Consider the following 27,937-nt stretch of genomic DNA (forward strand, 5'->3'; position numbering starts at 1 on the left):
CTTAGCCCCCCTGGTCCTTACCCACCCCCAGTGGTCCTTACCTTCCTCCCCTCCCCTAGTGGTCCTTTCCCCCCCTCATGGTCCTTATCCCCCCCCTGGTCCTTACCCCCCCCCCCGGTCCTTACTCACCCCCAGTGGTCCGTATCCCCCCTCTCCCTCCCTCCCCTAGTGGTCCTTATCCTCCCTCCCCTCCCCTAGTGGTCCTTTCCCCCCCTCATGGTCCTTACCCCCCCCCCCCCCAGTGGTCCTTACCCCCCTGGTCCTTACCCATCCCCAGTGGTCCTTTCCCCCCCTCATGGTCCTTATCCCCCCCCCCTGGTCCTTATCCCCCCCCTGGTCCTTATCCCCCCTCTCCCTCCCTCCCCTAGTGGTCCGTTATTCCCCCCCCCCTCCCCTCCCCTAGTGGTCCGTTATTCCCCCCCCCCCTCCCCTCCCCTAGTGGTCCGTTATTCCCCCCCCCCTCCCCTCCCCTAGTGGTCCGTTATTCCCCCCTCCTCCCCTCCCCTAGTGGTCCGTTATTCCCCCCTCCCATAGTGGTCCGTTATCCCCCCCCCCCCTCCCCTAGTGGTCCGTTATCCCCCCCCCCCTAGTGGTCCGTTATTCCCCCCTCCCATAGTGGTCCGTTATTCCCCCCTCCTCTAGTGGTCCGTTATTCCCCCCCACCCCCCCTCCCCTAGTGGTCCGTTATCCCCCCCCTAGTGGTCCGTTATTCCCCCCTCCCATAGTGGTCCGTTATTCCCCCCTCCTCTAGTGGTCCGTTATTCCCCCCCCACCCCCCCCCTCCCATAGTGGTCCGTTATTCCCCCCTCCTCTAGTGGTCCGTTATTCCCCCCCATCCCCCCTCACCCCCTCCCATAGTGGTCCGTTATTCCCCACCCACCCCCCTCCCATAATGGTCCTTACCCTCCCCTCCTGCCCATTTAGCGTGGCCGGGCGGCGCGGAACCAGGGACAGGAACCTCTGTTTCCTGTACCCGGCCGCCGGCGGACTGACAGGAAGTGCTCACTCAGTGAGCGCTTCCCTTCAGTCCGCCGGCGGCCGGGAACAGGAAACAGAGGTTCCTGTCCCTGGTTCCGCGCCGCCCGGCACGCTACATGGAGAGACCGGCAGGAGGGAGCGCTCTGCGCTTCCCTCCTGCCGGTCACTGAAACCCGGCCGCCCTCCATGCAGCAGTGCTGCGCCGCCTGGGGCTTGTTAAAGTGCTCAGGCGGCGCAGCATGAGGAGGCGCACCGGGGACAGGGATCCGGCGCCCCCTGATAAGTTGCGCCCTAGGCGGCTGCCTAGGTCGCCTTACAGGTGGCGCCGGCCCTGCCTGGGGCAGACTGAGTGGAGGGGACTTGCACCTGGTGATATACTGGGCAAGTTGCTGGGCCTCTTCCCAGTGTCAGGCCCTTTGTTACAGACAGAGGACCCGACGGATCAGTCTGCCTTAAGACAAGTTAGGCGGTCATAAGGCCTTAGGCGTCCACCCAATTTGCCTAATTAGTAAGTCGCCTCTGCAGGCTACAGACAAGCAGATAAACGCTTGCTGCAGGCTAGTTAATGTGTACAGGGCCAGCAAAATGCAGCCCCTGTCAAAGCGCTGCCTGGAGTCATGGCCCTATTGGGACCCATGCACAGATCTCCTCTGGTGTCAGACATGCGGTGTTTGTATTGTGTGTGTGTGTGTGTGTGTGTTATACATATATAAAATGCCACTCTCCTTACCAGAATTCTGGTTGCAACAGCCTGAGTGCAAATCCTCATGCATCCAAAATATAGAAAAAATAAAATCCAGGATGCACTTACAGGTCTTAAAATGGTACGATGTAATTTATTAAGTAAAGATTACATATAGCAAAAAAATCGACGTTTTGAATCCGATCTTGAAAAAGACCCGACTTAATAAATCACATTGTACCATTAAAAGACTTGTGAGTGCACCTTGGATTTCATATATATATATTCTAATGCCAGCCATGCAGTGTGTGATATATAATGTTATATAATGTTATATAATAGTATTATTATATTATTTATCCCAGTGCCAGCCATGCTCAATGCTTGCAGCATCCTTCCTCTCCCATCCTGCTGGACCACACCGACCAAGCCCCGCCCCCTGGCCGCCGGCAGCCAATCAGCGCGCTCCTTACATGGCGGTCCGTGCCGGCGTTCTCTGGGGTCACATGACCCTCCGCCGGGCTGGCTTGTTGAGCTGGGAGCCGGCTCCGTTCAGTGAGCATCGCACCGGCCATGGCGGCGGACGAGCTGGCTTCCAGGCTGAACAGGCGGCTGAGGCTGGGGACCGGCGGGGATGCAGGCGGGGACTCGGACTCCGACCAGCACAGCGACGGCGAGAGGAGGCAGCCCTGCATGAGGGTCTTCAAACCCTACACCGAGTTCAAGGAGTTCACCAGGAAGCAGATCAAGGACATGGAGTGCATGTTCAAACAGTGAGTGCAACCAATCCCCATCATCTCTGCCTGCCACTGCAACTGCTGGGGGCTGCAACTCCCACTACTCTCAGCCAGCAGTGTCAGTCTGGGGGTTGGAAGGGTCTGAACTGCAGTAACTCCCAGTACTCTCAGCCAGCAGTGCCAGTCTGGGGCCCCAACTGTGTCTGGGGGGTGGAAGGGTCTCAACGGCAGCAACTCCCAGCACTCTCAGCCAGCAGTGCCAGGCTAGGGCTCCAACTGTGTCTGGGGGGGTGGAAGGGGTCTGAACTGCAGTAACTCCCAGTACTCTCAGCCAGCAGTGCCAGGCTGGGGCCCCAACTGTGTCGGGGGGGGGGGGGGGGGGTGGGTGGAAGGGGTCTGAACTGCAGCAACTCCCAGTACTCTCAGCCAGCAGTGCCAGGCTGGGGCCCTAGCTGTGTCTGGGGGGTGGAAGGGTTATGAACGGCAGCAACTCCCATTACTCTCAGCCAGGAGTGTCAGACTGTGGCATTGACTGTGCCTAGGAGGTTGAAAGGGTCTGAACTGCAGTAACTCCCAGTACTCACAACCAGGAGTGCCAGGCTGGGGCCATAGCTCCTTGTGTGTCTGGGGTGGTGGAAGGGGTCAGAACATAGGGAGGTATTGGGGTCAGCAGCTATCCCCAATGCATATGATTATACAATGCCTAGGTTTCTGCAGAACCTCTTAGCTCATGGACCACTGGATTTAAGAAAGGAGCACAGTGATTGACAGCTCTGCTTTCCAAGAGATACAGAATACAGAGAATTGATGGTCAATGGCAGACTAGTGACATCTTTAGCTGTCCTGAACTATTTAAATACATTCTAGAATGTGGGTGATAGACAACTATTCAATGCCCTAAAACCATTTCCCCCCCAGACTAAGCATAGTCTAAATAACATCTCTCCACAGAAATAAGGTATCTGAGCCCCCCTCAGCACACCAAAACAACAACCAATATAGTGCTAGCTCTGTGTGTTCAGTGAGGGGATTTAATTGTGATTTTCTTTACCGCCAGAGAATATTTTATCTGTATAAACACACAGATGATGCACATCTGGATGTGTGCACAAGACATATTGTCATCAATTTCATTGTCGTTTCGCTTGTTGATGTCAAGATGTTGGACTGCAGCAAATGCAGCACGTTAAACCAGTTTTTGCCAGCGAAAAAGGAAATTTGACATTTTTCCTCATAGCAGGGTTTTCTGTTAATTAAATTTTAAGGTCATGTTTTTAATGGTCATCGTAACTTTCACCTAGGATCAGTTACAAATATTAAGCTATTGTTTGTATTGGAAAAAAAGATTGTGTTCTGACAGATTTATTTATGCCTGTTGCCTATTAGCAATGTTACAATATATGTAGCATCTCCTCCATTTAATATCCACCCAGAACACCATTTTTATTCCTTGTAACTGTACGTCAACAAACCAGCAACAGGTTATACATAATAAACCTTATAATGCTTTTTTTTTTTTATCTTTAATGTAGCACTGGAGATAATGGCATTAAATGAAATTCATTATTCATTGAAAAAATGGATGGTTTGAAATGTATTTACGGTGGATTGTATCTGTGCTATTAAAATGTAGCTTGTGTTTGTATTTTGTTTTGTTTTTGCAATTTCTGCAATCATAATAGCTATAAATTATAAGCTCAAGACAATATATATTTTAGTCAGGTGTTGGGAAAAAATATCCTGCACAGTTTTATTTTATTTTTTAATTTTTTAAAAAAAAAAAAAAAAGAGATATACCTTTTGGTAATTTAAAAAAATAAAAATAAAAAAAATCTGCCTGTTAAATAATTTTTGCATGTACATTGACATTTCAGATTCCATGTAAGCAAATTATTGCAACAGACTGTATAATACACATGGTACAACTCTATGTGCGATGGAAACAGTCTGTGAATTCGAGAGAAGCTGCTGTAAGAGAAATGATCAACAGATTTAAGCCTATTCAAAATACATTTTACAGGGCTGCTATATGCATCAGTGAACTTGTATGTAACACACCAGGATTCTATCACTCCAAGCTAACCAGTCAGATGTATTTTGAGATGCAAGAATACATTGATTTCTTAGTCTTTAAAATGGAAGCTGACCATCCGGTCTTGTAACCGAAATGGAATAGGTGAAACACTTTGACAATTAATAGGCTGCAATAAGTGATCATACAATTTGACTGACCGTTATGGTAGCAAGAAGTAAATCAGGCACAGCAAGATGAAAACACGCTTCCCATTCTTCAACTGCAGACAGAAACCATCAGTTTTCTTTCAAAATGGCGCCTTCAGTAGGCTTTCCAGCTCAGTCCTGAGAGCATAGCTACATGCTGCGCTTCAAAACTTGTATTTCATTCAGTGGTGTTTAGTTAATGATGGTCTCGCAAATTATTCTCCTTTCGATGTGAACATCTGCCTTTTAAAAGCAAAATTATGACTCGGGTAGCATTTCCTAAATTAACGATATCCAGGATTTGTGTTTGCATAGAAGTTGAGGATAGTTAAGAGTATTTATATTATTTTTTTTGTTTTGTTTTGTTATTCTTTAGGTAGACTATTGTATGAGGTGTCCATTTAGCAATATATTCTCATTCCTGTTTTGTTTTTATTTATTTGATTTAAAAAAAAAAAAGGCAGTGTTTACATTGGTGGTGAATGGTAACACCTCGAGTGTCAGTCACTCAGAGAGTCATTAGTGGTGCTTCCTGGGTCAGTGTTGCACAGTGTTCAGCACTGACATACATCATCTCCACACCCTGCATAAACAAATTTTTTTCACACGCACTCACTCACACAGCCTTCCTACCTTTGTTTGGGAGAGCTGGAGTCGATCCTTTCCCTTGGGTCCAATGTGGGACTTGGGAAATCTGCCTCACATGTTGTTTAGTGATTCCGGGGCCAGACTGACATCATAACTCGGCATCACAGCAAGGCATGTGTGGGAGCAGTGCTGGAAGATAATGAAGGTTACAACTCCCTTGCCACCTCCGCCTCCATTCTTCCCTAAAAGGCCGCCTCTTGGTGTACCACTTGCTTTTGGTGCGCATGTATGCATAGCATGGGTTAAGAAACTAAAAGCTAGGATCTAGAGCAGGGGTGCCCATAAGGTAAATCCTCACGTTTTAAAACTACAGCTTCCATGATGCTTTGTCATTTTAAAGGCATGCAAAGCTTCATGGAAGTTGTAGCTCAACATCATCTGGGGATCTACCTTTTGGCCACCCATGCTCGTTGTAGAGTACAGCTTGATTTGACGTCAAATAATTTAAGAATGATTTACCGCAGCTGCTCTTTGCAGTAATGATAATCCATAATTAACACTATTATCATCAATTTTGTTCATCCTGGACTGCATTGATTGGCTGAGAGTGCCGAGCAAACCCGTCAACAAAACTCTCAGCCAATTAAATGGGAAAATGTATAACAAAAAATTAAATTAACGTTCGGTTCCTAGGAGAAGGCGATAATGATGCTATGGGGCCAGAGGGTTCCTATGAAAGGTTATTCCAACCCTTGTGGAGGGGAGTTTTTGGTTTAAAATGCCACAGTGGGCATTATGGTGATGGATCTCTTGAGGTCTCGATCCTGTTAAAAAAACAAAAACGTTTTACTCGCCTGTAATCCAGCATCCGGCAAACCTCCCGATACTGACATATGCTCCATCTTCCAATGTTACAGGAGCTGTGTTTGGACCATTCACAGGCTTTCATAGAAAAGCCTGTGATTGGTCTGTTTTGACAGCGCAGAGTGAGTGCACGTGCTCCGGAAGGGCTTGTTTGCGGAGGGAGTGCAATGTGCGTGGGAGGGGAGGGTATTGTCATCTTCTCTTTGCACACGCTTTTCTTGGAAGGGAGAAGATTAATCACATCTGTCGACATTGATGACAGACGCAAAATATGCACAGACTTGACATTCAGCACGTAACACAGTTCTGGGCTGCCAATGTCAGGTGTGCTAGGGGTGCAGCTAGCCCCCAAACACAATTCAGAATATATCTGAATGTGCAGTGTTTCAAGCTGACTCCCTCCACCATAAAAACTTCAAAGCACTGAACCCTTTTATATAGTAGTCCCAACATGTGGTGTACGATTCACTTTAGTGATATTTATTAAAATGTATATCTAAAGATTCATTTAAAGAAGGGATGAGAGGTGACAATTTTGGTAAATAAAATTGTCTCCATGATTGTAAGTTACCGTTGCTACTTTGTTCTGTGTTTTAATGAATACATTGTGATATAATATTTCATATATCCTATTCGACATTATTTCCTGCAAATATTGCATCATAATTTTTCCCAATATGTCTAAAATATTTACCATCAATTACCCGTATATCGCTTTACATACTGTGCAACGGTACAAATTATATATTAAATATGTAGAAAAAAATAATAATTGTATTGAAATACATAGATTATATGTTTGATCTTCATATGCCCTTTGTACTCTGCTGCAGAATATGCTTAATAAAAATATGGCTGATTCCACTCATTCACCTTGAATCTAGTAAATCCCAAATCTTGGAACTTCCTTGTAGAACACAATGAGTGTAATATGCATGTTACATAGTTACATAGCTGAAAAGAGACTTGCGTCCATCAAGTTCAGCCTTCCTCACATGTTGGTATCTCAGAAAATGTTACACCTGACTGGCACATGAGAGATTAAACTTTGATTCTTCCCCACTTTATAATTATGTAATCCACACCAACCCTCCAACCATAGTACATCCGATCTCTATGGAATAGCAAAAATACAATATTTAGTATATTGACAGACTGAGAATTAACGTCCCCAGAGAGAGTCCCATGAACATCATTTTGTCAATGTCACTGGAGACTCCAGCCTTAGGGAAGGAGGACTTTGAAAGCTATTTTCCAATATAGATGAAGTGGAGCCTCTGCTTTCAAGGCAATTGTAGCTGCTTCACAATTAAAATTAAATAGCTGAACATTGTAATTACAGCGGGTTTCATGTCCAGGCCAGTTGCAAACAGTAAACTGATTTTGATGAGCGTTTCTAATGCAGAACAATCGAAATACATGAAAGAAGTGACTTTGGTTAGCGGTTTAGAGGGTTTATTGCCAGCGCTGGGGGATGGGGCTTTTAAAAATAGCATGAAAACGCATCGGCCCCTTGTTCATTCATGTTTTGTTCTAATGTAATAAAGGGGTCTTTGTTTGGAGGAAGCAAATACAATAGACTTATTTGCACAGGGTTGGGTGGGGGTCGGAGAATATGGAATATTTCATAGAAAGACCTACTTGCATAGTAAATTTTGTTGTTCGCTGCTATTTTCCTGATTGGCATGCAGAGCAATTTGTTGCTCTGAAACCAGTAAAATTGCGGGTTTTTAAAAAAATATAATTATTAACATTTTCAAATTTATGATAATTGTGTCGAACTGTAAATGAACACTTTAACCACCATAACCACTTGAGCTAGGTAGAACGGAGAATTATGATAATAAATATAGTCCCAGCAGCTGTAATGCTACATTTAGACCAACAAAGCCACTGCCTTAAAGCCACAATTCTTAATGCTGTAGTACGTCAATAATGTCATCCAGAGCCTTTACTCGGAGGGGGGAAGGGAGGGTGGGGGTGCTGCCTGTAAAAGGATGGTGAACAAAACTGAACTTGAATATGAAAGTTCGAATGTACCAGTTTAAATATAAATAAATCATTTGGTTATATTCCATAGACCCCAGGAAGTATTTGGAAATTTGCAAAAATCTAAATGCTAATTTCCTGGTTATATACTCTGTTATTGTTATATACATAAAATGTAATGTTTGATAGCCTTAGGGCCATTTCAGTGTTTCAGAATTTTACGATATCAGCTATGCCCAAAGGTTAGAACCCCGTACTCCAGACCGTGTTTATGCGAGGTGGATTTCTGCATGTTTTGTTGTTTTTCTCCCCCCTGTACATTCTTCGATATTACCTATTTGGTGTATTTATTGCATAGGTATGATGCGGGCAAGGATGGATTCATAGATCTTATGGAACTTAAACGAATGATGGAGAAACTTGGAGCTCCTCAAACCCATCTTGGCCTCAAGGAAATGATTAAAGAAGTGGATGAAGACTTTGATGGGAAACTTAGTTTTAGGGAGGTAAGTCTCTGTTCTCGCAACATGTTGATTAATTTGTATCCTCTTGCTGCCCAAACTGTAAAAAAAACAACCTCTCCTTAACTACTACACTACAACTACCCCGACACTGACCCTTAACCCCTACACTACACATAGAGCAGCTCTGTCACTTTTCAGTCGTGAATCAGTCCTGATCCAGACTGATTTGGAATTTCACTGAAACAAAATCCAAAGATACCGTGATACAAAATATGGACTACTATGTCTTTGCCGAAATATCACTTTTAGGGGTCTTTGTTAGATATGCAAAGACCCCCAGAAGTGACAGATGCGCTTTAACCCCAAACTATTACACTTCCCTGACACTTAGACTACTCTTAACCCTAACCCACCTGCAGTCCAAACCTCAACTGTAACACTAACCAAAGCCTAAAATATAATTTAACATTAAAAATGCAGAACGCTGAAGCTTTGTATTAGGGGACTATAATACCATCTCAGGATTCTTCAGGAGACTTTTTCTAAACCTTTGTGCTCTTGGTTTATTATGTGTCCAGTAACACTGGATTTTATTATTTTCCCATAATATATCATTAAATATATGATGCATCTAATTTTCTCAATATAATAGTTTCCCTACATCCTTCCACTTGGTAACATTTTTGTATCACTGCGCTTTCTTTCTTTCCTCGATAACATTGTTTGAACGGGGACTGCTGGAGACACTTAGTATGTAGTTTATTTTTATTTGAATTTTTTTGAATTCTTTATTTTTGTTGTGCATATGTGTATTACAGGCAGGCAAGAGGTGCCCCAAGAGCAGTCCTCCAGCATTTCCCACGCTCAACATGCGGGGCACAGGATGAACAAGCACATTTTAAATTAATGACAATACTAAACAATCGATTGTAGAAGTAGCTATATGGTAATTTTAGGCTGGGTCAATGCTTAGTATGTATATTCTGAAAGTAAACTAAAGCTTTATAATTAAACAATAATCGTGCCTTGGTTAGCAACAGGCTACATATAGGTAAATTGCTTTAATGCTATTATCACCCCTGCCGACCGGGACCGCCCATGCTGCCTCTTCTTGGTGGTCCAGAGACCCTACACTCAGTGGGAGTCCCTCTATCATTCGATACCTGCTCTGCCCTATCTGTGTAACATGGAGCGAGTGTCCATCAGAGCAGGCATCAGGACACAGTCCACCCATGGGGCGCTGTAAGGTTCTCGCTGGTTCCTCTGACTCTGCAGCTGTGCTTCAGTATGCTTGTCCCTCTAGGTTCTCTGAGGGTCGGCGTCAGCCGTGGAGGGGAGCTTGGTGTCGTCGGCATGTGGTTGTCAGTCTCTGGGTGCTTTTGTTGCAGGCCGGGTGTCGGGTGAGTGGTTGGTCTGTCTTCACGCTGGCGGGTTACCTCCGTCCCCCCTGTGCCGCTGTTGTCGTCGCTGATTCAAATGGCTGCGGGGGTAGGAGACAACGATCTCGCTTCTCGGTTTTGCAGGAGTCTCATTGTCAGCCGTGGGCACTGGTCTTCGGGCAGCTGGTTGCTGCTCCTCCTTTCGTCACTTGCGCACATGGCGCCCGCTATCTTGGACCTAGCGGTCTGACCTCCCAGCTTCAGCCGCAGCATCCCGATCAAGGCTCCAGGGTGAGGACCGGGATAACCCCCCCGTCCATAGCTGTAGCTCGATGAGCCAGCCTCTCCCTGCATCCAGCAGTCCCTCTGCTTTAGGCATCGTTGCTTTCGGTCTGCTTTTCAGTTTAAAAGGCATGGTTTTTAGGCGTTTTTAATGTGGTGTTGCAGAAGCTCTGCTTGCCTGCGACCGTCCAGCTCGGCGGTCCGGCCCCGCCCCCCCACTTATGTAGTTTAGATAAAATTTGAGCATGGTATTGCCTTACCCGCTCATTATCCTCCCATCAATTAGACTGCTTCCTAGCTTACACAAATGCATGTCTTCATATCTTTACATATGCAGCAGTTAGCAAGGTGGGAAAGAAGAGATATCTCAATCCATTTATGTTGGTAAATTAGATATGAAACACAGCCTCAATGTGACTTGAATCCCAGGGTGATGTCTTAGTTTGCATATATGGCTGGGCTGATCAATAGGACCACAATATACTCTACAGAGAGCTGGGAACATTTCTCGGATTCTAGCAAGAGCAAAGACGTGTTTAGAGGCTTTGGTGATCTTATTATGATATGAAATATTACTATCGAGTTCCAGGAGCTCAAACGAGACTTACAGAGCAAAACTGATCTGCACTGATTAGTTTTGAATTCCTTAGCTGAAAATATGACATGTTTCCAGGAGGTATCTGAAATGGACGATGGATATCCTGTTACAGCAGTGTAAATCAACACAGAACACTGCTAGGCACCATTATAAAACCTCATTATTACAGAGGGCAGTTAGGATCATGCCTATGGGCAGCACTGGAATCCAGAATTAAAAAAAGTCCCCCAGGCTAATGTTTAAATCTTCCTGCTACATTTTGGCTAAAAAGTGAAACTAATGAACAGCAGTAATCTATGCTTTATATTAATCCCATGTGAGGGTGGGATTGGATGGTGAGAGTCCAGGTGGAGTTACTGCAGAGTGACGACCTGGGTTGAGATGACGAGAAAACTGGCTTTATAGAACCCCCTACTTATCTCGGGCTCTTTATACTTCAGTGTTGGAGAGCTCCCCTACTCACAATGTCCCCAGGTAGACCTCTGCCTGGCTTGACTAACAGGGTTATTCACTAAACTGAGAATTCAAAGTGAATTTCAAATTTAAGGCCAAAGTAGCTAAACCGAAGGCACAGCCAACTTAAATGGTTACTTTGGGGGACTTTTTATGTGTAAAATACTCTATTGGGCACTATGCATAAGGGCTCCCTGCTCCAATTTCACTAAAACCTAGGGCTACAAAAAGGTTTTACTTATCTGGAACACTGCACATACAGACTTCTACCACCATGACCCATTCAAATCATCGAACGGCTCATGGTGGCTGGTGTAAACATTTAAATATTGTTTTGCAGCTTGGCTACTTTAACCTAAATATGAAATTCCCTTTCAATTCTCACTTTTTGCGAATAACGCTGTAAGTGTTAAAAGTACTAAAACCTAACAGCAGGAGTACTGTATGTATCAAGGTAGTTTGGAAATGTGTTTATGGGACAGTGATGGGGGGGATACGAGATCTTATTTGGGTAGTGTAGGTTTGAGGACCCGTTACTTTGTCAGTATGGGGTCAGGAAGAATTCCATGGTATGTATAAAGGTATATGTAACTATATTTGTACATGTGAATGCTTGCTGCAATAAAAACTGTGCAACTCTTATCTCGTGTAACTCAGGACGCACGCTACTCGACATTTTGGGTTTAGATACTTTTATTTTTTTATGTTATTTTTCAAAGTGACATTATACATTAGTAGAAAAAGCACAATGTAATGTATAGACAATGGATCATTAGTGATTTTGATTAGATAACTAAGAGAAAAGACAAATAACAGGGTGAGAAAAGGGGAAACTCTTCAACACTGCGAGCCCCAAATATCAACACCCAAATAAAGTGCCTTCTTATCACCCCATTCCAGCATTAGACATAGACCTTGTGGTAGAAATAGAGTGATCGCTCATCCATCAGACATGTATCACAGATTAATGGAGATCCACCAGAGCTTATCTTGGGGTTAGAGTGATTTTACTAGTTTATCTGTTGTGCATTTGTGTACACCAGAACACAAAAATTATTACTTAAATAAGCATCTGAGGTTATTAAATAAAAATATATACCAACCAAACACATCCATTTTATAGCTTTTTATTTTTTTTAACCCAGGAAATGGTCATGCCTCTTCTCCATCCTAGCTAAACGATGCGAATGACAGAAGCCCAGGCAGTCAGAAAGCCCTGTTCTTCATAAGCCCTTCTGCAGGTGGGCTTGGCAATATTATTGATAGAAAAACTGATACTGTCTCTGACTGTTGACACAGGGGATTGAGTTTCCTCCTAGAATTGGACCTAAGAGATGGTTATTTTAAATTATATTAGTTGCCCTTTCTTTGTTCCTGGTTTGGGACATCGCTGCTGAAGCGGAGCTCCCTGTATCCCGGCTGGGTACCTCCACCCAGGATCGTTTCCTAACTGGAACTGGGGAAAACTGACACTCTTCTGCCCCAGTCAAACCAAGCCTTGACTGGGGTCCTTCTGGAGCTTTTCCACCCGACCATGCTGCTGCTCTCCTTCCAGGCAGGTATCGTCCCATCTGCAGCCTTTCTTCCAGGCAGGTATCGTTCCTCAGCCCATTCCACTGCAGCCCTTCTTCCGTGGAGGTATCGACCCGTCTGCCTATTCCGCTGCAGTCTTTCTTCCAGGCAGGTATCTTCCTCTGTCTGCAATGTGATTTCTATTGCCTTTACAGTGACACTTGCTGCTCTCAGGTCTAGCTCTCTCAATTTATCCCAAGGCTAGCCAACAGCTACGACAACTCTGTGGCTGGGATCCATAAACATCCATTCAGGACACCGTTCCAAATGGAACTAACATTCAATATTTTATTTTACTTGGGACTAGCCCATACTTTTATTACATATACATTGCTGTGACAAACCTAATAAAATTCAAATAACCGAAACATGCCACAAAATAATAATAGCATAATATATTTATAAAAGGAAGGGGAAGACATTAATTAACAGAACATCTCTCTCCTGCCTGCAGAATTAGCAATATGCAAATCTACCCAAAAATGCAAATTAACAATCCTTGCTATAGAGGTAGTGCATACAGTGGTTGGTAGATTATTGCAACCAGCAGGTGGTGCTGAAGAGGCTCCAGAGCCAAATCTATCTTGTTGATTGTAAGCATTCGCAAGACAGGAGAACACACTAACATGTAACCCCAACCAACCACATTACGCACACACAATGGACACAGGGTGACTTAAACATAGGAATAGTCCAAGGTCCTACATAAAATGCCCTTCTGAAACCCCCAGGTGATGGTGACTACCGTCACAGATGCATATTATAGAAGGTGAACTGGGAACCCCATCTCCATTCGGTATGGTGGTTTTCAGTGTCAGGAAAAGGTTCTGTGGAATTAGAGATGGAGTATTGTACCATTATCCCATTATCTGACCGTATGGAATGGTGATGGAGGAGTGGGCGAATAGAAAGACTCCCTTCCTTTTTTATTTTTATTTTTTCCTGTGGTTCTTTTAATTTTTTTTATTTATTTTTTTGCACTCTGTCCTGTCCCTCTCTTTATTTTCATTTTGGAGACCAGTAGGGACCATGAGTTGTTCAGTGAATCCAATGATTTTTAAGAAGCAGGCTAATGCTATGTATTAGTTGAATGTTCTATATATGTGTTTGTGATATACATTTCTCGGAACTAGTGGTAGCAGTCATTAGTATTGTAATGATGAAGCCTTCTCTTTGCGTGTACCATGATGCTGATCACCCAGCCGTCAGTGTAAATTACTAACGTGATACACAGATCTGTCAATTTGTTCTCAGTGCTATTTGTCATGTGCCGTGCATCACTAATTGCACATATAAATGACAGGCAGATAGTTCAGCAATAGTAAACGACAAAAGCATTGCAGTAAATTATTGTACAGTGTTTTGTATATCAATGGCAGGTGAAAAACCACTTTCTGCAGCAAATTAATTGCTATGTATTTTCTACAGGAACCCTCTACGTTACACTTAAGGATATGCATTGATTTTTCCCGAAGCTCTCACATGTAATGGATTGGATTTCTCGTGTTTGCCTTGCCTTTTAAAGGGTTAAGGGTTTTAATTTATTTACAGAAGATAATCTTATTATTGCCCCTCCAGGGCATTAGAAATACCAGCCTCTTAACCCCTTAAGGACACATGACATGTGTGACACGTCATTATTCCTTTTTATTCCAGAAGTTTGGTCCTTAAGGGGTTAAGGGAGAAATCCTAAGACTGAAAGGCAAAGAAAGGTGGCTGCATTGGTCTTCATTACAGGCTCTTCATTTTCGGTCTGTTGTGATACGGACGTAAACTGTTCCCCTGGAACTTGTCTGATGACCTATCTGTAATTTCAATAGTAAAAGAAAATAGTGATTTTGAGAAGCGTCTTCGTTAGATTCTTCACGGTTCAGTTGCCTGGGGGTTGGTCAATGTGAGGTTAGCTGTTCAGGAATATCGCTTTTACCAAATATTTGGATTCTGATCTACACATAAGATTTGGTATTTTGAAGAATTTGAAGTACCAGTTTTAAATAAAATGTAAGAACCTGCGGTGGTTGGAAACATTTCCATGGCAACTATAAATATTAAAAAGGTGGGACTTTCAGATACAAAGTGGAACTGGCCATCTGTATTCAGTACAAAATGTTTAGACACATTGATATAGACGCAGTGATTTTGAAACAGACAAAGGGGCCTAAAGACCTCAGAAATGGAGAGAGAGAGAGAGAGAGGGAGAGAGACACTGTTATTTGCATTCAAGTATTACCGGTATTTGTAATAAGAAAGACCATTGATGAATCATATAATTATTTGCATAATATCTTGCAGTATACCTGGCTTGGTACATACAAGTTACAATAAATGTTCTAGGAGTAGGAATGAAAACTAACACTAGTGTTATACTGACTATTTAGATGGCAGACCCCCCTTAATTAAGCAAAATAAAACGCTTTACCTACTTTATTTCCCCGGCGCTCCGCCACACAGCAGCTACCTTCCTCGCTAGGTGCAATTATTAATACTAGTGTGGTAATTCCTGTGCTTCTTCCACATAGAGAGGCATTGACTTACTATGTAGCTCTATGGGGAGCATTTGGTATCTCCAGGCAGATCGTAGAGAAGCTGACAGTCAGTAGCTCAGTCTTTGCAAGAACGCATCCAGAATCCAAGTATTAGACAGCAATGTAAACACAATACATGTTCTCAGAAAAGGCAGTGTTTACACTGCTCAACCAGCAGGGACACTATCCTTGCCCCAGAACCACTACATTAAGTTTGTGATTGGTGTGACTATAGTGTCCCTTTCCGTTAAAGAGAATTACATTCATCCAATACATTGTGCTATTAAATGTATACATTTACATAAAAAAAAAAAGTTCCTTCCCCACTTGTCAATCAAGCATGTAGAGAGATAGCCACGGTTATTAATACCGGATTTTGTCCAGATCGTCAAAATGGCCAAACTCCGATCGGAATGTCAATTCTCATATTTACCAATTACAAATCTTTCAAAATTAGGCTGGTAAGAGTCCGGATTAAATTCAGTGCTTTTTGAATCTGATCCCTATACAAAGTATAGGATTCTGAATATTTACAAAGCATCAATTGTAAACAAAATTGGATCTGAATGTAATGTATACTGTCGGATCCTAACAGTGCACTATAACCACCATAGGAGCTTTTTTTTTTATTATTATAAATCTGCCTACTCCAGGGGTCGACAAACTATGGCACACGATCTCCACGGCCGACTCAGAGCACAAGGCAGCCTGTGGTGTGCACATCCAATGACACCGTAGGGAACTGTCCGTCACAATCCAGCTCTTCTCAATGATTTAGAGCTTTTTTTTCCCCCCACTTTTCTCAGTGTGTGTGTGTGTGTGTGTGTCATTCTGTGTGAAGCTCTTGCAGGGTCAAAGATGAACTTACCTGTCTTGTTTAACATTTGACTTAGCTTTTTTGTTCCACTGTCACACATGCAGATACACAGACGAACAGACAGATACAAACACATATGCAGATAGACACACTGACACAAACAATGACACAGATGCAAACACTACCACACATGCAGTTGCACAGACACTGATATACACAGACATACATGCAGATACAGACAGACACAAAATCAAACGAAGACAGACCGATACAAACATGTCACAGAAGCAAACACTGACACACGCAGATACAAACATGACTCACATACATATGTACAGACAGAGCTGCAGATACACATACTTTTAGAGCCCTGCGGTTCATAGCCTGTGTGGGGCAGTTGCACTCATGGCAAAACCGCAATAAAAAAAAATAAAATTCACTTAACCCTGGGAGAACTTCATTGCACCATGAGTTGCGAACCCCTGAATTAGAGCATTGCTATGGGTTATTATGGCGACACTGACTCACCGGTAAAGCTCCAGAGCAGAGTAAAAGGCAAAAGGGGTCTGCACAGACTGCAGAATCTAGGGATTAATGAGGATTCATGACCCCGGTCAAATATTCGCAGTGGAAGACCTCTTCACCTTGTAAAATTCTAACATGGGGAGAAGAGATGGAGTCTGATCAGTGTGATCATGCAGAGCAGGCTCTGGCGTTTGCTTTCGCTCTCCTGCTGATGCACAACAATGCCCTGTTTCTCTCATTAGTGGACTGGTCTGAAACAGAGATGGGTGGGCAAGAAGGAAAGGTGGGACTGAAGAGACTCCCCTAACTGAGAGGCATGCCCAATAATGCAGGTTGTTTTTAGTAAGTTTATGAACAAACATTGCATACTTTTTCATAGTTTGTCATGCTTTATTTTGGTTTATATATTTGTTTAAAAGTTCAAATGATGCATGATCCCTTTCTATTCTTTTTTTTTTTCCTCCTTTCTCTTAGTTTCTTTTAATCTTCCGCAAAGCAGCTGCCGGAGAGTTGGAGGAAGATAGTGGCTTGCATGCCCTAGCAAGGCTCTCGGAGATCGATGTATCCACAGAAGGAGTCAAAGGAGCCAAAAATTTCTTTGAGGCGAAGGTAAAAGATCAGTTCCATCAATTGGTGATTTCACTAGGGACAGTAAATGTGCAGGCTTTCATTTTGACACGATTATCCTTGTGCTCCTTAAACCAGTCAGGCTCTGCATCATTAAATCCATCCAGCAAGATCACTGTTCCACCCCTGTCCTACCTGTGACCAGCAGGTTGGGCCTACTTACAATCCAACCAACCTCTGCACTGTAATTAGGGCTGGTGAAGGATGAGAGAGAGAGAGAGAGAGAGAGAGTGTGTGTGTGTGTGTAGTGTTTGTGTATAGTGGATGCAGAGTGTATGTGTGTATAGTGGATGCAGAGTGTATGTGTGTATAGTGGATGCAGAGTGTATGTGTGTATAGTGGATGCAGAGTGTTAAGTGGCAGTGTATAGTGCAAGGTAAGAGTATGTATTATGTAAGGTGGCAGTGTGTACAGTGTAAAGTAATGGTGTGTAAGGTGGCAGTGTGTACAGTGTAAAGTAATGGTGTGTAAGGTGGCAGTGTGTACAGTGTAAAGTAATGGTGTGTAAGGTGGCAGTGTGTACAGTGTAAAGTAATGGTGTGTAAGGTGGTAGAGTGAAGTGAGAAGTGGCAGTGTGTGTAGTGCAAGGAAGTACCTGGTTATGAGTCAGGATGAGATAAGAGGAAACATTGACACATAGCATGTGGTGAGAAGGGGCCCAGTCAGTATCATCTTGTCTTTCAAGCTACTTCTTACTGCAGCTCTTGCGAGGATGACCTGCGTGCCGTGCAGAGCGTTGCCATATTAACCTGTGGCTATGCTCTAACGGCTGGGGGCTCGGGTTGTTTGGAGTGATGAGAAGATTGCGCTAGCTGGGCTCCCTGTTGTCACTCCCTGATGGTGGCCCTGATTGGGGACATCATATATTTTATTATGAGATTATGGGGACAACATCAATTTTATTTTGAGGTAAGGCTCTAACTAAGTGTTTTGGAAACACTTTTTTGGGGGGGGGGGGGGGGGGGTTGTGCCAACGAGTGTAGTGAAAGGCAGTGAATAGCTATTTATAGGAGGGGTTAGTAGTTAAGTTAAAGGAGAGCATCTGCTATAATATGCCTTATAAGGGACATTAGTTACCAGAACATATTCGATCCTGTTATTGCTTGACCCTCAAAATTGAGCCTTGTCTCGTTCTTGGTGGGATTTATTGTATGCTGTTCCAGTTTGACTGCTAGGAGTGTAAACCTATTCGGAAGTTTTTTCCTATTCGGCTGTTTACAGCATTCGTATGGTTCCGGTTTGCCTGTTTACAGCATTCATATGCTTCTCCGGTTCGGTGGATTGGTGTCTACGGTAGCTGTGCCTGTGTCTCTGGAAGGGGAAAATCTACTAAACGGCGGTTTAACTCTTTTATGCCTGGGGGTGCCGTTACAGAAGGCTTATCAATAAACTGCAATCTTTGAGTTTGGATTCCAATATTGTTGAATGGGTAAGGCAGTGGCTGAGTGACAGGCAACAGAGGGTTGTACTCAATGGAGTATATTCAAAGCTTGGGCTTGTCACCAGTGGGGTACCTCAGGGATCTGTACTTGGACCCATTCTCTTTAATATTTTTATTAGTGATATTGCAGAAGGTCTTGATGGTAAGGTGTGTCTTTTTGCGGATGATACTAAGATATGTAACAGGGTTGATGTTCCAGGAGGGATAAGCCAAATGGCAAATGATTTAGGTAAACTAGAAAAATGGTCAGAGTTGTGGCAACTGACATTTAATGTGGATAAGTGCAAGATAATGCATCTTGGACGTAAAAACCCAAGGGCAGAGTACAGAATATTTGATAGAGCCCTAACCTCAACATCTGAGGAAAGGGATTTAGGGGTGATTATTTCTGATGACTTAAAGGTAGGCAGATAATGTAATAGAGCAGCAGGAAATGCTAGCAGAATGCTTGGTTGTATAGGGAGAGGTATTAGCAGTAGAAAGAGGGAAGTGCTCATGCCATTGTACAGAACACTGGTGAGACCTCACTTGGAGTATTGTACACAGTACTGGAGACCATATCTTCAGAAGGATATTGATGCCTTAGAGAGAGTTCAAAGAAGGGATACTAAACTGGTTCATGGATTGCAGGATAAAACTTACCAGGAAAGGTTAAAGGATCTTAACATGTATAGCTTGGAGGAAAGACGAGACAGAGGGGATATGATAGAAACATTTAAATACATAAAGGGAATCAACACAGTAAAGGAGGAGACTATATTTAAAAGAAGAAAAACTACCACAACAAGAGGACACAGTCTTAAATTAGAGTGACAAAGGTTTAAAAATAATATCAGGAAGTATTACTTTACTGAGAGGGTAGTGGATGCATGGAATAGCCTTCCAGCTGAAGTGGTAGAGGTTAACACAGTAAAGGAGTTTAAGCACGCGTGGGATAGGCATAAGACTATCCTAACTATAAGATAAGGCCAGGGACTAATGAAAGTATTTAGAAAACTGGGCAGATTAGATGGGCCGAATGGTTCTTATCTGCCGTCACTTTCTATGTTTCTATGTAAGAGGAGAATGATCTGTCCTTAAGTAAGAGGTAAAGGTAATCATAAAACCTAACTTTTATTATACACAGGGTAATACTAAAATAAAACTAAATAAAGCAAGATACGTGAAAGAGGGATTAAAAGGTAAAGATAATGTATTTACAAATGCCTACGTCAGTATTAGTCAACAAAAAGCCCAGAAAGGAGTGTGTCTGAACATAAATAAGTCACTGAAAATTACAGTGGACCCTCAGTTCTGGAACGCTCCCTTACTCCGACAATACGGTATTTAAACAAAATATTTGAGAAAAACAAATGTCTCGGTACCCGAACAAAACCACACAGCATTAACCTCATTGGAACCTCGTTGGTATGACACATTGGCCTCCTAGCACTAGACAAAGCGAACAGAACTCCCTACTGTCAGCAAACTGCTCCAATCTGTCAGCAAATAGGTTTTCTGTATTTTATGCTTGCGAGGTATTATTAAACTGTAAAATTTGTGTTTAAAATGCTGTACTTTTGGGGGGCGGCGCTTGACTACTGAAGCGAATGGTCGCATGGCTGAGGAGCTCCGGGTCACCACAACCAAAAAACAACATTTTCAACCCCTACAAATGGGTTAATCCATCCCCGTGGGGACCCCAAAGCATACCGGCACCAAAATGGGGCGAAAAACTAAGAAACTCAAACCCGACAAACCCAGAATGGACTTGCACATCGACGAACTTTGGCAGCAGGCCCAGGGCGCAACTAGCTCCAAAATGGCGTCCATACATGGCGGATGCTCAGACTTTTATGAGGAAACGTCCGATGAAGCAGAGGAAATGACCCCTCCGGCCCAGCCGCCACCGAATCGAAGACAGCCCCAGCCAGCCGCGGTAAAATCCACGCCGGTGAGCATGGAGGCAATAAGGGAACTGATGGCAGAACACCACCAAAAAATCTCGGCCGGTGTGGCTTCAATCCGGGAGGCCTTGCAGGGCCTAGACGGCAGGCTCAGGGTTGTGGACACCACCATAAAAACCCACTGCTGCCAAATAAAGGAGCTGCAGCATGCTATTAAAAAGCTCAAACAGCAAAACGAAATGACTGAGCTGAAGCTCGCCACGATGGAAAACAACTGCCGCCTGAAACACCTAAAGATCAGGGGCGTTAAGGACTACATACCTGATGCAGAACTGCCTCACTTTGCACGCAGGCTCATCACAGCACTGTTGACCCGAAGTCTGCCAAGGCAGTGACGCTGTAAGGCTTATTCCGCATCCCAAAGCCTGCAACAGCCCCAGCCACGGCTACAAGAGACGTGATCCTTCAATTCCAAACCCAAAGGGACAGGACCGCAGTCCAGACAGCTGCCAGAGAACACCCAACCTACCTTTTCGAAGACATGAACCTTGAGTTCTATGCTGATCTCTCTGGGGCCACCCTGGCGTGGAGGAGAGCTCTGCAGCCCTTTACTGCCCACCTGCGAACACACCACTTGAAGTACTGCTGGGGCCATGCACACACCCTGCAGGTTACCAAAGGCGAAACCATGCACATCATTCGGTCCCTGCAGGAGGCAACTATGGCCCTGAGGCATCTAGACCTCCCCTTGGACATGCCTAACTTGTCTAAGCCTCCAGCGAGTCCCACACACCCTCCAAACTGGGCCACTGCTAATGCTCCGGAATTTGTCCCCAGGCGGCCAGACAAATTACCGGCCGATGCGGCCACAACCTGAACTTTAACTAAGACTGAAGGCCCATAGCTCAGGGTTCTTACCCATATCCAAAGGTACTTTTGCCTGAGCCTCTACCTGCATTTTTGATGCTCTTGTGTTCCCGGTTCCAAATGTTTATCTGACTCTCTGTGGAATGCTACTACCAGGGCAATTACCGCCCCACTTTATATATGGCTGCACACAACAGGACACTGACCGAGACGACCCCAGCACACGCCGGGAACACACTGGCCATAGGGTTTTTCCCTTATTTGTTTCCTCTAAAACAAACACCATAATGATTATTTAAAGACGTTATAATAAGATATGTGACCCTTAACATTGATCTGCGTTACTCCTGTCTACAGAAATGAGCATTACTTCGCAATTCTATAATGGATGTTTTAGGCCGAAATGTACTTAGACTGGAAATAATACGTAAAATGTTCAGTTCTCCTGTTAATGGCACCCAATTTTAGGCTAAGCGAACAAGCTCTATAGTTGAGAATTTACGTGTCTGTCTGGAGGATGTTGTTAACACGATCCACAACCCCAGGGTCACATAGACCATATTCTCACCTAGAAACTGCCCACAGCAATAGAATGATAACAAGTTAACTATGCTAGTTGTGTAGCTGCAGATTGCATTGTTGGTTAATACACCAACTATACAATGTGTTTCAACTTGAAGGATTAAAAGTTGTTGTTTTTTTTCTGTATAGCTTTTTATTTCTTACCCAGGATGGGTAACTGAGACTTTCAATTGTTAGAAGTTTCTAATGTCTTTTCAATGGGAAGCAAACATCTAAATCTTTCAACAGGATAATGCAATTTTATTATTTATTTTTTGTTTAATCTGCTTAATTTCGAGTAGGAATATTGTCGCTTGTATCCAGTGAGAAGCTCTCAGTTCACATCCAGGCCTTCCTAGGCATAATAGCAGCATAACGTTATACCATACTAAAATCACATACAAATAGCAAATAAGTACAAAGTAAAAATAATGATAATAAAAGTAACATTTGTTTAAAAAAAAAAAAAAAAAAAAACCATTCTTCGACCTCCTCAGGAACGCAAAGTTATGTAGTTAACATGATTGTAAACGTGACCTAACTCCTCATAAGCTTGTCTAGCTTAGCATGTCTAAACCAACTCATCGATGTTATATAGTTAGTTATTTCAATCTATTTCTTATTTCATTTGCTATAATTTCCTTTCAGTCTAGACAGTACATCCTATGGTAAATATGCAACAGATGCGCAATCTAGAGATATATTTCCAGCTCTTAAGATAATCCTCCACTGTTTAAAAACAAAAAAAAGAAAATGTGCATTGTACATAAAGCCACACTGTTGTTCACTGTTGTTTATTGAAGAGATTGCACAGGCTATTGTGGCTGTGCAAATCTGTTTGTCAATCCATGCATGACATAAATAAAGAATAAAAAAAAAAAAAAATGCTGTAATTTTGGAAGTCTGGAACGGATTAATTTAATTTACATTAATTCTTATGGAAAATTTTAATTCGGTTTTTGAACAAATCGGTTTTCAAACAACCTTCTGGACAGGATTATGTTTGAGTGTGTCAGTGCCGCACACTCTCCACACTCTGCTAAACATTCCTTGTAGATATGCATCTCTATGAGAAGATGTGGACTGGTGCAGTGCTGCGTTTTGGTGCACATGCTCAGTAGGTCCTTTGGGAAGTTTTGATGATCTCAGCCAAGAAGAAGTGGGGCCAGCTGCAACTAGACCCATGCAGCAGTGGGGAAAAAAAGGTGAGCAAAAACACCTTTTTAATAGGGAATGTGGGGGATGTAATCCTAAAGCATGCTACTAGAACTATAGTGTCAGGAATACATGTCTGTATTCCTGACACTACACTGTTCCTTTAACCTCTTAAGGACCAAACTTCTGGAATGAAAGGGAATCATGACATGTCACACATGTCATGTATCCTTAAGGGGTTAAGGAACACTCCGGGCACCATTTCAACTTTATAGCAAAGAAGTTATTGTGCCCGGAGGACCTTTGTTCTTAAGCCCACAGCCAAAAGATCTGTGCAAAACATCATTCAGAGTGGGTATTATCTAAAATCAATTCATACCCCCTCTTCATGATCACGTCAACGTTTGGGGCTCTGAATTACAACCGTAAAATTATCCCAGGCTATATGTTGTCCTAATAACTACACTACTTTGGTGGACAAGGTAATTTCCCAACCTTACTCCAGTACTACAACAATGTATCCCAGCCAGTGTTTTAATATTATCCAGGCAATATCCTGGACAAGACTCGGAGGCAGACCTACTCTGACCTGCTAAATGCCCAAAATCAGGAGCTTTTCTGCATTGTGACACTGTGGGACTTGAACAAGATCGATTTACTTAAGTGAGAATATACGGTTTTTCCAGTTTAACCTTAAATTCACCTTCAATTCTCACTTTGGTGAATAACCTTGTAGGTCTACAGTTGCAGTTTTTTTTTGTTGTTTTTTTATAAAAGCTGTGAGTAACTTTGGAGATATACACTTTGCCAAATGATAGCTGTTTAGAGTAGAACAGGAGTTGACATCAGCCTGCAATCCAGCTAACCTGAGGCGTCTGTTAGAAAAGTAGCCGTCAGATGGTGAGCAATTATTGTCCCTACTCTTAATGTCCGATAACATTTCATTTGTGTTAAATGTTTTTTTTGGGGTTTTTTTTGATAGCAGAGTAAAAGCAAACATTGCCAACTGATATGAGAGGCACATGGTTGCCTACGCAGAGGATTATAAGTTAAAGTAGTTAAACATAATAAATTGCAGAACAATGCTTACATAGGCAATGGTGAACAATTTGTAACAACACAATATCTAGTATGCATGCGGTGACAGCGGGACGTGTGATAGAGTTCTATTTTTGATCCACAAAATAATCGCCAAAACTAATAAAATGCAAAATGAAAACTGAGACTGAAGCTTAACATGAAAGCATATCCGTGTTTAGTATATTAAAGGAAAGCCTTACTAGAAAAAGAAAATCCGCTCTCTTGAGCGTCCATTATATGCATGATTAGGCGTTGGGCTACTTGGAACATACGCTGTTTGTGTCAAATTTAAATCAGCATTTGATATCAGGGTTTGTTTATGTATATACGGCCTCACACACGATGGTGCATTGCTCTTGTAAGTCAGAGAAACATAGAATGTGACAGCAGATAAGAACCATTCGGCCTATCTAGTCTGCCCAATTGGGAAGTCTAATATGGCCTAGGAGTCAAAGAGACAATATTGGTATGTAATGGCATGGAGGAAGACTACAATCAATCCTGAAGACGCAGTGTATCTTAATCACTCAAAGTCCAAATCAGTCTACCGGACCCCCCTACCAAGAGTCCATGCACTGACAGTCCCCAGCACCACTTAAGCTTCTGTGAAGCGCTTGGACCTCACCCGGCACGGGGTACTGGGGCACTTCCCTCATGGCCACCGGCACACCGGAAAGGTCTATGTACTCCTGTCCCACAGGACTCACTGCATCGGGGACAATCTTCTCTGGGCCCCCCTCAAACAAAAAGACAGTGACCGTTACTTCTCCAGAGGGTAGGCCGCCCGGGGAATCCCTTCACAGGAGAGCAGCTGTTAAGGTCATCGGAGCAGCATAAGAAAGCTTCTCTGTGGAGGTGAACTTTCCTTTTCGTACCAGCATTTCCATGTAATCATGAACTCTTGCAGCTGTTCCATTAATAGGGAGGGAGGACACGACGCAAGACCCAGTGAAGATGGCCGCCGCTCAGCTCAGAGCCGGCCCCGGCCCCGCCCCCCTAAAATGAAATTTGCAATAAGTAACTTCATACATCACACACAAGCGAAGGATAACATGGCATTTAATCCTCAGGCTAGGGATAGACCAGGCATAGGCAACCTTCGGCACTGCAGATGCTTTGGACTACACCTCCCATGATGCTTTGCCAGCATTATGGGTGTAAAAGCATTATGGGGGATGTAGTCCACAATATCTGGTGTGCTGAAGGTTGCCTACCCCTGGGATAGACCAATTATTGGTTTTGATAACTTACTTCACTCTGCCAGTTACCACAGTTTTCCGCATCCGGAAACAGCCGCTAGCCAAATGAGGCACCGTGTCATGACCGCACGTCATCACTTTCTGTGAGCCCCTTAAGCAGAGCTCAGCTAAAGGCAGGTGAGACTGAATAATCTACTGTAATGTAGTGGGCTGGCTGATTGAGAGTGATTTTTGTCAGCAATCACACTCCAGTCAGTAACAGGAAGGAATTTTTTTCCTAGCTTGTTGCAAAATTGGAAGTGCTTCAAACTGGGTTTTTTGCCTTCTTTTGGATCAACAGCAAAAAACATATGTGAGGAAGGCTGAACTTGATGGACGCAAGTCTCTTTTCAGCTATGTAACTATGTAACAGCACAGTGATCCCAGCATGTACTGGTTGCCTGAGAGTATTAGTCTGATTGCCATCAACCTGTTTAGATAATGCCAGAGTTTTGTAGAAATTCTGTTGCTTTTTCAAAACTTTAAATGTACAGAATATTGACAATGATAATCTGTATCAGCATTGGCTCTGTAAAAATGTCGGTCGATACTTACTTCAGGCTCGGAACAAGGTTTTAAAGTTTAGCGCTGGGAACAAAGTAGTACGGTATGTTGTGACAGCCCTGTCTGTAAGCTGACAGTCTTTGGGCCAAAGGACAGGTAAACAGATGTAGATAAGTAATAGCATATGAAATAATAGATATTAGAAAAATGTAAAAGTTGGGGTTGAAAGAAACAAAATGATGAATGTCTCAACTTGTTTAAAGAAACACCAGCAGCTTACTATTGGTTAAGGTGCAACAAACATCTCTCTTTTTTGACTTATAATAATAAAAAAAAATCTGTTGTGGCTTTAAAGGGATACTAGGGATATATAATCTCTAAACTACTCACTTAAAGGGATACTATAGTGTATTTCTAGCACTATCACTCCCTCACCCACCCAGGTACCGCGCACGCATTAGACCTCCCATAAGAAAGTATTGAATCAGTGCTTTCTTATGGGGAAATAATGACGCTGGAGGTCCTCATGCAGAGCGTGAGGGCATCCAGCGTCAGATACCGGAGCAAAGGTCTGTTTCGAACCAGGACGCCCTCTCGTGGCTGTCCACTGGAGGCAGACTTAGAGCTGCAATGTAAACATTGCAATTTCTCTGGAACTGTAATGTTTAACATGCAGCACTAAGTGTAAAAGGAACACTGCTTCAATTAGCTGAAGTGGTCTGAGTTCCTATGGTGTCCCTTTAATCCTGTCAGGGTGCCACGCCAGAGTACATTCAGCTTTGCTTTTATAGTTTCCATGCTAGGATTCTTGCATGAAATGTTTGGAAAGCACTTCTAGTGATCAGAAATCTGAATAAAACTGCTGACAAATGCTGAATGAACTACATATCCCATAACACCTGCTGCACATTTCTGAATAAGGAGATACTCATTACTACCATGGAAAATAAAGAGTGGGCTTGAAGCTGATCATTTGTTATTTATCTGGACAGGAGTCACAATAGAAAGCTTTTTTCCCCTTTTCATACCTGTACAATAAATTCATAATTGGGGAGGTCCCTTTAAATATCAGTCACATGGAATGTGGTGCATCTAATTAAATCATATCTACTCTGTATTTTTAGAATGGCTCCTTAAAGTGATAGCATATCCTGGCGTTTGTTGGTACAGAAACAGATTTATAATTCATTCATTGAAAACATGCTTTGTTTTTAATGTATTGCATATGTATATATTTTTTTGTTACCTCCTCCCTCAAGCACCATCACCACAGTGACATGTTTAATAAAATGCCTCATTGTACAAAGAAAGGCTGTTAAGCATAGCTTGTAGGTTTAGGGGGTGGGGGGAAGCTTGACACCATAACCACTACATTAAACTTATGGTGGGTGGAGTTTTCCTTTAAGACAATTTTGTGTAAATAAACGCATGGATAGGGCAAATACTGTTTTCACTGGAGTCTACTGTCTGAAATATCTAAATATCTCCGTCTGAAAAACATACCCTGTTTTCACAAGTGTTTCCTTTAAACATTCAGGTACAAGCAATCAATCATGGCAGCCGGTTTGAACAGGAGATCAAAGCAGAACAAGAAGAAAAGAAGAGACAAGCGGAGGAGAAAGAACAGAGGAAAGCTGCATTTAAAGAGCTCCAATCTGCCTTCAAGCCATAGAACAGAGTTACATATTTTCTTAGCATGCAGAGAGAGACAAAATCTATAAATATATATATATAAAATGATATATAAACTATAGAGAAAAAAACACTCAGATTTATTGCTTAAGGGTTGAGTGGACCAATAGAGTTTACCATTTTACAAGTGATTACATTTTTTTAAATTAATTTGCAGACAATATTTTTTTATGTCATTCAACGGCTGGTTTTTTTTAATTTTATTTTTCTGTG

General features: G+C 43.0%; 1 protein-coding gene across 1 annotated transcript; it reads left to right on the top strand.

Moving 5' to 3' along the window:
• The first annotated feature begins 2,152 nt into the window (after positions 1 to 2,152).
• EFHD2 (EF-hand domain family member D2) lies at positions 2,153 to 27,937 on the top strand. The gene is made up of 4 exons (XM_063435768.1): positions 2,153 to 2,433; positions 8,417 to 8,564; positions 17,148 to 17,282; positions 27,570 to 27,937. The coding sequence occupies exons 1-4, from the start codon at positions 2,234 to 2,236 to the stop codon at positions 27,702 to 27,704; spliced, it is 618 nt and encodes a 205-aa protein (XP_063291838.1). The 5' UTR covers positions 2,153 to 2,233; the 3' UTR covers positions 27,705 to 27,937.

The sequence above is a fragment of the Pelobates fuscus genome, chromosome 11 (assembly GCF_036172605.1).
Source record: "Pelobates fuscus isolate aPelFus1 chromosome 11, aPelFus1.pri, whole genome shotgun sequence".
NCBI classification, from domain to species: Eukaryota; Metazoa; Chordata; class Amphibia; order Anura; family Pelobatidae; genus Pelobates; species Pelobates fuscus.